Raw genomic sequence first — 9,958 nt, forward strand, 5'->3', positions numbered from 1 at the left:
CTAGAAATAAATCTATGCATGTACATGACACATCCCAAACGAAAACCAAATCGATGTATTAACAAAGAAGTAGTATTAGAGTTTTTCACTAAATTTAGAAATCAAGGAATGTGGTCGTGGAGCCGATGACCCATACAGTGCCGGTCAATATATATATTAATCCTTTGTAATCAGCAGACGTATTTTGCAAATTTTTTAATTAAGTGTTCATCACCCACGTGATTAGGAGGCAAATTCACCCAAGTTAGATTTTATCATGTGTTTGCATAATAAGAACTTTAAAATTAAGAACAGCAAAGATTAATAAACACACCAAAAGCATAATCATAGAATCAAAGTCGGAAAAACACTTACTTATGATTGAGGATCTAATTTGTGTTGAAAACTCCAAGAAGAAAAGAGATGGAAGCTGGGATCGATTAGGTTTAATTTTAGATTGATTTGTCGATGGTGATACAAATCATCTAAGATTGATTTTTTTTTTTTTTTTTACGTTCACACAGATTTATTAATTCTATAAATATAATATAATTTAGCATCAGCTTTTTATTAATGTAAATTTTATATCATTTTAAAAAGTGATTTAACCAAAAATAAATAATAACATCAATTATCTAAATGATATAAAATATATTTTATATCACTTTTAATAAAGTGATACAATCTAATAGAAACTGAATCAATTTTAAATAACTGATGTAAAATAAGATAATTATAACGTCAATTCACATAAGTGTTGCTAATCATATATATTTGCATCATTTGAAAATAAGTAATTTAAATTTACTTCAATTAGTTTTGTGATACAAAATAAATGATACAACATACCTGTTTTTTTGTAGTGAGGGAATATTAATTTTAATATTTAAATTGCTTTTAGATTTTAAATAAAAGATTGTTTTTTATACAAATAAGGTTATGAATGGTGGAAAAAATAGTTTTATAATATTGATATAAACAGTATAAATATATAACTATAGTCTATATATATATATATATGTGTGATTTTGAGTTGGTTTATTTTATCAGTGATCACTTTCGTCTTGTTTCTCATCATTGCTAAGAAAGAGTCGTTATTTGTGAACCACAAAAGAATAACGTACGTTTAAGAACGTGAAGACTGAAGACCAAAACAGCTGGAAGTTATGAAGACGGCCATGTGGTTGCTTCAGTTCGGTAAGAGAACGGTGGCTTCATTAATTACAATCTATACCTAAAGTTTTACATCTTCATATAGTCACAATATTTGTAACTACATATATTTATGGAAAAAAATCTTGCTATTATGGAAAATCATGTAGTAGTAATATACTCCTATTTCATACTATTTGTCTTCTTTTCATATTCGCATAACATGTGCTCTCTCATTAATGCTTTCAAACGCTTTTCGACGTATCAACTACATGCACTATAAGGTCGGTAAACACATGAAGATTGAAAATTTTATATAGGCGTACGTTAAATCGATCTACATTTTCTTAGCGATTGTTATGGTTTGTGATGGCTTTCAAAGTACTATCACAAAAATCTTAATACACTTTTCCAACACATGATTATTCGACTGATTTGATCTGGCTACAACTGCTCATTTTTTATACCGCAACATATTAATAAGCATTTGATGGAATTTAAAGAAAACTCTTTTTTTTGTGTCTTTTTTTCTTATATTAATAATAAGAAACTTTTTAATATAGAAAAAATAAGAGAGGTAGGTGGTAGTTATAAACACGCATTAATGGCAACTAACTATATCCTTTAATATAGCTTTGTTTCCGCTCACAAGATTTATATTCACAATTCTTTTCATCTCTCATACCGGCCAACGCAAAGAAACAATGTCGAACGCTGTAGTAATCGCTCTTGTTCTCGTCGCAGCATCGCTAACAGGACATGTGTCAGCACAAATGGATATGTCTCCATCTTCAGGACCATCGGGAGCACCAGACTGCATGACGAACCTAATGAACATGACGGGCTGTCTCTCTTACGTTATGGCCGGAGAAGGCGGAGGTGCGGCCAAGCCGGACAAGACTTGTTGTCCTGCGCTAGCGGGGCTAGTGGAGAGCTCGCCGCAATGCTTATGTTACCTCCTCTCCGGAGACATGGCGGCTCAGTTGGGAGTCCAGATTGACAAGGCAAAGGCTCTCAAGCTTCCCGGAGTTTGCGGCGTTGTCACTCCTGATCCTTCACTCTGTTCTTGTACGTATATATCTCCACCTTCGTTCTACTTTTTCTTTTTCATGGAAGTTGTTAATTATATTAATACTCTCGCATGCAAATATAGTTATTATGAAGATTATACTAATGAATATTCATGACCGGCAAAAGGAAAACATAACTCAAATGTATAAGAACCTAGTTTATATGATGAGTCTACTAGGAGATAAAAATTGAGGAAAAAATTGACAAATTTTTAGTGATTTTTTTTTCAAAAGCATGAAATGTTGTGCTAGCTCTATATTTTGTATTATTTTATTTTTTATTATTTCCAAAAGTATGAAAATAAAATGTGCATTGTATATGTTAATTGATATGTGATTTTAGGTTCTTAGTTTTTCTTTGTGAAATTCTACATAAATTGACAAATGAAAATAAAACTATACTAGGTAACAACCCGCACTATATGCGGGATAAATCTATTCAAATAAAATTATTATTTGGAATATAAGGTATCAGAATAATAATTTTACTCATAATTTTTTTGTTTTATTCAAATTTACATTTAATTATTTTGTATAAAAATATTATTCACCCGTGAAATGTGGAAAATAATTTAAACATGGTGGAAATTTTAGTTATGGTAATCTGTCTTTTTGAGTTTTTTTTGTGTGTTTTTAAAAGTCAAATTCATATAGTTTTCATTTGATATTTCACATTATTATCTACATCAATGTGCCATTAAATAGATAAGACAATGTTTTAAAACTAATCAGTTAAAACTAATCTTAATTTTAAAAATACCATGAGAAAAATGTATAAAAATGGTAAATAATTATAAAAAAGTGTAATAGTGGTAAAAATTTATAGAGAAAACGAATGTCTGGGATTTCAAAAAATTCAAAACTATGTTAAGATCGTTAAATCATCATTATTATTAAATTATTAAAAAGTTAATATATTATTATTATGAATATTGTGGTAGTTATTTTTTGATAAAATTTTAAATATATTTGAATAGTTATTAAAAAAATTTAATAGGAGAAAGATTTGTGTTTTTCAAAAATTTAAATTGGTGAATAGATTTAAATTATTTACGAAATGTTATTTATTTTTAAGATTATTATGATAATTAATTTTTAATACATACTCCCTTTGTTTCATAGAGTGTCATTTTAGAATTTTATTTTTGTTTTAGAAAGAGTGTCATTTTACATTTCCAATGCACTATTTAATATTTTCAATGCATCTTTTACATTACATTTTTTAGTTTTACCCTTAATATATGACTAAATTAACCCATTAAACATTTATTAAATAAGGGCATATATATAATTTAATATTTTCTTAATTTGTGTGAAATGTGTTAAAATGACACTCATTATGAAATAGAGAGAGTACTTGAATAGTCATCAAATTTTTCTAAATCGGAGAATAAATTTTGCATCTCAGAAAGTTAAATAGATGAATATATTTTTTAATAGTTTATGAAATGTAATTTACTTTAAATAATTAAATATGTTATGAAAATGATAATTAAATAATTAACTATATTTTTTTTTAGTTGATGAAGTCTTTCATTTTAAAAACTAATATAAAGAAATATTATCTTATATATTCTAACGACACATTTATGTAATTAATAATAAAATAAAGATTTTCTTATATATTTTAATGGGCATATTTAATAAATCAAAAAACTTATTTTTGTAAATATGTTTATCTTAAGATGCTTAACTATAAATAAATCTCCAACAAATCGCTCTGGCGACGACACATCAGCATTTTCAACAAAATGTTTCTCTATTAATATATTGGAGATGATTAGTCATTCATACCAACACAAAGGTCTTAAGGCTGAAATAATTCCGATATAGTAATATTACTAGCGTTAAAATATGAATAATTTTTTATTTGTCTTAGTAATAATGGTCGGATTTATAAAAATTAAAAAATAATAAAAATGTTATCTAACTTTACTACTCAACTACTCGCACATTCAGTACTTTTGTCGGTTGGCCAAAAAAGTATCACATGTTTTCTTCTTCCTTCTGTTCTATTTTATTTTCTCTTCCTTGATGTTAAAAGTTACTGAATTATACAAATTTAGCCCACAGCTTTACAAACCATCTACTATATATGAGCTCANAATAACTCAAATGTCTAAGAAGTTAGTTTATATGATGAGTCTACTAGGAGATAAAAATTGAAAGAAAAATTTGACAAATTTTTAGTGATTTTAATTTCAAAAGCATGAAATGTTGTGCTAGCTCTATATATTGTGTTATTTTATTTACTATTATTTCCAAAAGTATGAAAATAAAATGTGCATTGTATATGTTAATGGATATGTGATTTTAGGTTCTTAGTTTTTCTTTGTGAAATTCTACATAAATTGAGAAATGAAAATAAAACTATATGATTACTCATTCATACCAACACAAAGGTCTTAAGAATGGATGAACTAATTCCGATATACTAGTATATTACTAGTGTTAAAATATGGAAAAAAAAATTATTGTCTTACTAATGTTCGGATTTTTTAAAATTAATAATAAAAATGTGATCTAACTTTACTACTCAACTACTCGCACATTCAGTACTTTTTTCGGTTGCCCAAAAAAGTATCACATGTTTTCTTCTTCTTTCTGTCCTATTTTATTTTCTCTTCCTTGATGTTAAAAGTTACTGAATTACAAATTTAGCCCACAGCTTTACAAACCATCTACTATATATGAGCTCAGATTCATGCAACCTTCAATGAACAAAATTCTTAACTATTGATGCGTGACTCAGATATTATTTTAGCTCTAATAAAGTTTATGTTGTTAACAGTATTTGGAGTTCCTGTGGGAGCACCTGTAGCTATGAACAACGAGGGAGCCTCCCCAACCTTTGCTCCAGGTCCAATGTCAGGTAAATGATCTTACCCTTCATTTTGCTTCTAGATTGTATCNATATGGTTACTCATTCATACCAACACAAAGGTCTTAAGAATGGCTGAAATAATTCCGATATAGTATGAATTTTTTTTTTAATTGTCTTACTAATGTTCGGATTTTTAAAAACTAATAAATAATAAAAATTGTGATCTAACTTTACTACTCAACTACTCGCACATTCAGTACTATTGTCGGTTGCCCAAAAAAGTATCACATGTTTTCTTCTTCTTTCTGTCCTATTTTATTTTCTCTTCCTTCATGTTAAAAGTTACTGAATTACAAATTTAGCCCACAGCTTTACAAACCATCTACTATATATGAGATCAGAATTCTTATGACAAAAAATTCTTAACTATTGATACGTGACTCAGAAATGATTTTAGTTCTAATAAAGTTTATGTTGTTAACAGTATTTGGAGTTCCTGTGGGAGCACCTGTAGCTATGGGCAACGAGGGAGCCTCCCCAACCTTTGCTCCAGGTCCAATGTCAGGTAAATGATCTTACCCTTTATATTTTGCTTCTACATTGTATCGTGGTTTGGTTTTGGTTTATTCCGGATTCGTTTTTCTTGGTTTGGTTTGGTTGGGTACTTTTGTTGTCCATTCCCTAATCGATATTGAATATTGGATAGGTTCAACGGGATCACCTGGTGGATTAGCGCCGGGTCCTGCTTTCCGAACAAGCGATGCACCAAGCATTGCAACGTATTCTCTTTTTCTCAATCTTGTAATTTTCCCATTAGCATTTGTGTTTCATACCTATTGCTGATTTCACTCTCTTCCAACCAACAACACCATTATTAATATTGTCTATTTTCTTTAAAGAGTGATATATGGTTGCTTTTGTAGGTCTTGAATTTATTACTTTTGTGTATCCACGGATTATTAATTTCTTTATTCATCATATTGAATAAAGATTGGTGTTTCTTCTTATATAACCGACTATAATTAACAAAACCGAGTTATATTCTAAGAAACCTCTAATTGCTTATTGCTATGTGAATTTTTTAAAGCACATATCTACTGACCATGGAATGTGTGATGTGTATACGTAATGAATGTTTGAGAGGCATATATAAGGGGTCGTAAAGCAATCTACTATGTTTATTTACATATTTGAGTGCCAAAAACAATCTATCGCCCGAAAGAAGGATTTTCTAAATATGTTCCAACAATTTCAATTATGTACACACTGTTAACCACATATTTTAACCCAAATCAATTTTCGCAAGTGCATAGTAATCACAGTAATATTTCCTTCTTTTCATTAGAAGAAAAGTACATATATTTTTCATTCCCAAAATAATACCTTATTTTTAATTTTTTTTTCTATCTTCAAACATTCGACTTAACAATCATTAACACGATTAACAAGATCAATAAAACACAAACTATCAAACACTTCCTAGTTATTAAACTAATGGACATATTTGGTGGATTTTACAAAGGTAATATTCACATGTGGATATTATAATTTTTTCTTTAAAAAGCCGATTTTACCTATAATTACACCTTTTAAAAAATATATAAATAAATGATCTCAACTCGTCAGCTGCATACACATACTTGTTGTGATACACATTCACGCGTTTAACTGTAGAACTTAGGAAATTGTGGTTTGATTTTGGCTTTAGAGTCTTATATCATTTTGGTTGGAATTAGAAATCTTATGTTAATTGTTAAAATCTGATAAAGATCTATTGCTAGTAAAACTCTAAATGTAGAGTGGACTCTCTAAGTTACATTCACTTGATTCTTATTAATATATTATTGTTGAAGACTTAGCACAAAGTTTACATAACCTTTGATCACATAATAGACCAATTATATAGTGTAAATCTTTGTTTTTGCCCAACAAGAACAATCCTACTTTGAAACAGAGAAACCACCCAAATGAAGTCTCTTATTGGGTTTTTGCTCCTCTTGATCATATCTGTTGCAGTTTTCCAAAAAATTATTTAATGGTTTTCATATATATTAGAATGAAATTTTAATAAATTTAGAATTAGTCGGTTTGATTTTGTAAGAGTATCCCAAAAGATGAGTTCTTGTTTCATTCTTTTGCTTTTAAAATAATAACACCAAAAATCATTATTAAAGTAATTTATGTTTCGTTACAATTTTAAAATTTCAATTTCTTTGGTTCATGTAGTTGTTTTGTACTTTGTGTTTGTAAATAACAAAAAGAAAGCTTTCTTATCTCTCTTTCTTTAATTAAGGTATGATGAGGACATGCATGAGCATGACCGAACCTGGTTGCCATATTAATTTTGATGACAAAACGATGTCGATAAGCACAAACCTTTCTGTAGAGACATGTAGTAACTTGTACAATGTGCCTCAACTCATGGTGAAAACTGCTCTTGACCCTGAAAATGCTAGCCAGACTATAAAGTTAGAGTGGACTCTCAACGACATCACACTGCACGGTCAATCGGTCATATATATATATACATGCATTTCGCCGAAATTCAGAATCTTGAAGCCAATGAAATTAGAGAGTTCAACATTACTTACAACGGTGGCTTACGTTGGTTTCGCTTTTTCAGACCAGCAAAACTGAGTATAACAACTATATATAATCCAAGAGCTGTGAGTTTGCCGCATGGGAGATTTGACTTCTCTTTCGCCATGACCGGTAACTCAACTCGTCCTCCTCTTATCAAGGGCCTCGAAGTTTATAAAGTCTTGGATTTTCTACAACTTGAGACTGACCAAATTGAAGGTAATTTAAGTTAACCATGTTCTTATAGACTTCCAACTTAAAACCAGTTGGTTAGTGGAGAGACACACATTCTTTTTTAAGTTTTGAATTATCTTCACTTCCAATGTGTGAATAATGATCAGTTACTGCTATGATGAACATCAAGAACACATATGGATTGAGCAAAAAGACAAGCTGGCAAGGAGATGTATGTGTTCCTCTGTTCTTTCAATGGGAAGGTTTAAACTGTAGTTATCCAGACTTTGTCAAATATGATTTATCAGGAGAGATTCCAGCGTTTTTGGCTGATATGAAGTTGTTGACACTCATGTGAGCTTCTTGTTATTAACACCTTCTCCTTCACTCTACTCTATGTTCTTTTTTCTAAAATATATCAATCGTTTCATTATCAGACACTTAAGCAGAAATCCGAAGCTCGCTCAGCCTCACAATTCTGGACTCTCTTCAGCAAAGGATTTAGAGTAAATCATTAACACTATTGTTGTAAGATCTCTTTCCAAGTAATAATCAAGCATATCAGATTACTTGTAATATTCTCTCCATGGCGTATGACATGTTGGTGTGACTAATGATTGCAGCATATTGTTTTGCTCCCCCTTGTGAGTGTCCGGGTGAATGGTGTAAAAAAAACTATACTATGTATCAGTAATACTCTATTCTCATTTAAAACGTTAAGAGATATTTGGAAATGGATATTCATTGTTTGTTCATCAAGCTAGTTGTTGTCTTGGAAAAAGACCCTTGCTTAAATCACAAGAAAATATTAATTTAGTACACTAAACAAAGACCATAGAAGATTAAATGAAAACGACACAAGTTAGATGTGCATGTTGTGTTGTTGGCCCTCTGGTCAATACACTATTTGTTGGTTTTTGCTCTGTTCGGATCCCTTGTTTTGATATTTTTTAGAGTTTGGAATTGGAAGTCAAAGATTTTTCTACAACTATTCAAGATTTTTTTTTTTTTTTTGGCTATCAAACTATTTAAGATTTCTTGTTCTATGTCTTGTTTCTTTCTACTTCCATATCTATATTTATACACAAAGAAATACTAATGTTTTTTTTTTCAAAGGGAAATTAGAATAAAAAAAAGAAATACTAATGTAAAGAATTAAATTTATAGACAATTCACAATGATAGGAAGATATACATATCCTTAGAAGAATTTCATCTAGCGACGAAAATAAACAGATGTAGATGTTTGAGCCCCTATAGCAATGAAAAGAAAGGTAAAAATCATCAGTTTTGTTGTTTCTTGATACGTCGAGTCCTCCTCTAGTTGTAACCATAAACATAATCTTGTAAAACTTGAAATCAAAGAAACAGTTGATTATATTCTTCAACAATTACACGGAAACGCAACGAGCGGTTCCAGTATCATCGGCTAACACTTTTCCACACCATTTATACGAAAATAATTTTTAACATTTATAAACTATAAAACTTTTCAACTAAAAACATGGAAAAAAAATTTGGTGAGAGTAACATACTTGACATTGCCTTCAGGGCGGATAGGAGTTTTGACACATTTGCCATCGTTCGTGGTTCAACACAAAACCACTAATTATGAATGTAACGTAAGATGTGTTTTTATATTATAGAGGGGACTAATTAATCTAAGCTGATTCCTTTTAGGTTTTGGAAAATTGTGTTGGATAAAAAAAAAAGGAAATTTTACAGCTATTTAAATTAGGAGATTTTGTTATCTTTTTAAAGTAGATTACAAATATAGGTTGTATGAGTTAGAGAGCAAGAAATTGAATTTGTTTATTCAACGGACATGAATTTGATTTTGAGCGTGGTCATATTTTTGATCATAACTATTAAACCTACTTCCATTCAATTAGTATGGTTTTGTAAAGAGAAATTGGTATCATAAGTATATGTAATTATCAGAAAGAAAAAAAATTCAAACGGTCATATAAAGGGGAATAATAAAATCAACAATATTGGAAAAAGGAAATTTTCCTTTATTCCAAAAATACTACAAACTATATATATTGTTTTTCTCTCAGATAATAGTATTTTTCTCTATGCTCGTAAAAAAAAAAACAAAAGATGAGTACGATGAAAAATTGCCGTGAGATTTGGAGTTGGAACCGTAACGAAGAGATGAGTTCGATCAAAGATTGTGT

The 9,958-nt window shown here is 29.6% G+C and overlaps 1 protein-coding gene across 1 annotated transcript; it reads left to right on the top strand.

Moving 5' to 3' along the window:
• Positions 1,776–6,032, top strand: LOC104710874 (non-specific lipid transfer protein GPI-anchored 2-like). Its single transcript, XM_010427532.2, has 3 exons — positions 1,776–2,199; positions 5,510–5,590; positions 5,732–6,032. The coding sequence occupies exons 1-3, from the start codon at positions 1,836–1,838 to the stop codon at positions 5,866–5,868; spliced, it is 582 nt and encodes a 193-aa protein (XP_010425834.1). The 5' UTR covers positions 1,776–1,835; the 3' UTR covers positions 5,869–6,032.

Source organism: Camelina sativa, chromosome 9 (assembly GCF_000633955.1).
Source record: "Camelina sativa cultivar DH55 chromosome 9, Cs, whole genome shotgun sequence".
Lineage (NCBI taxonomy): Eukaryota > Viridiplantae > Streptophyta > Magnoliopsida > Brassicales > Brassicaceae > Camelina > Camelina sativa.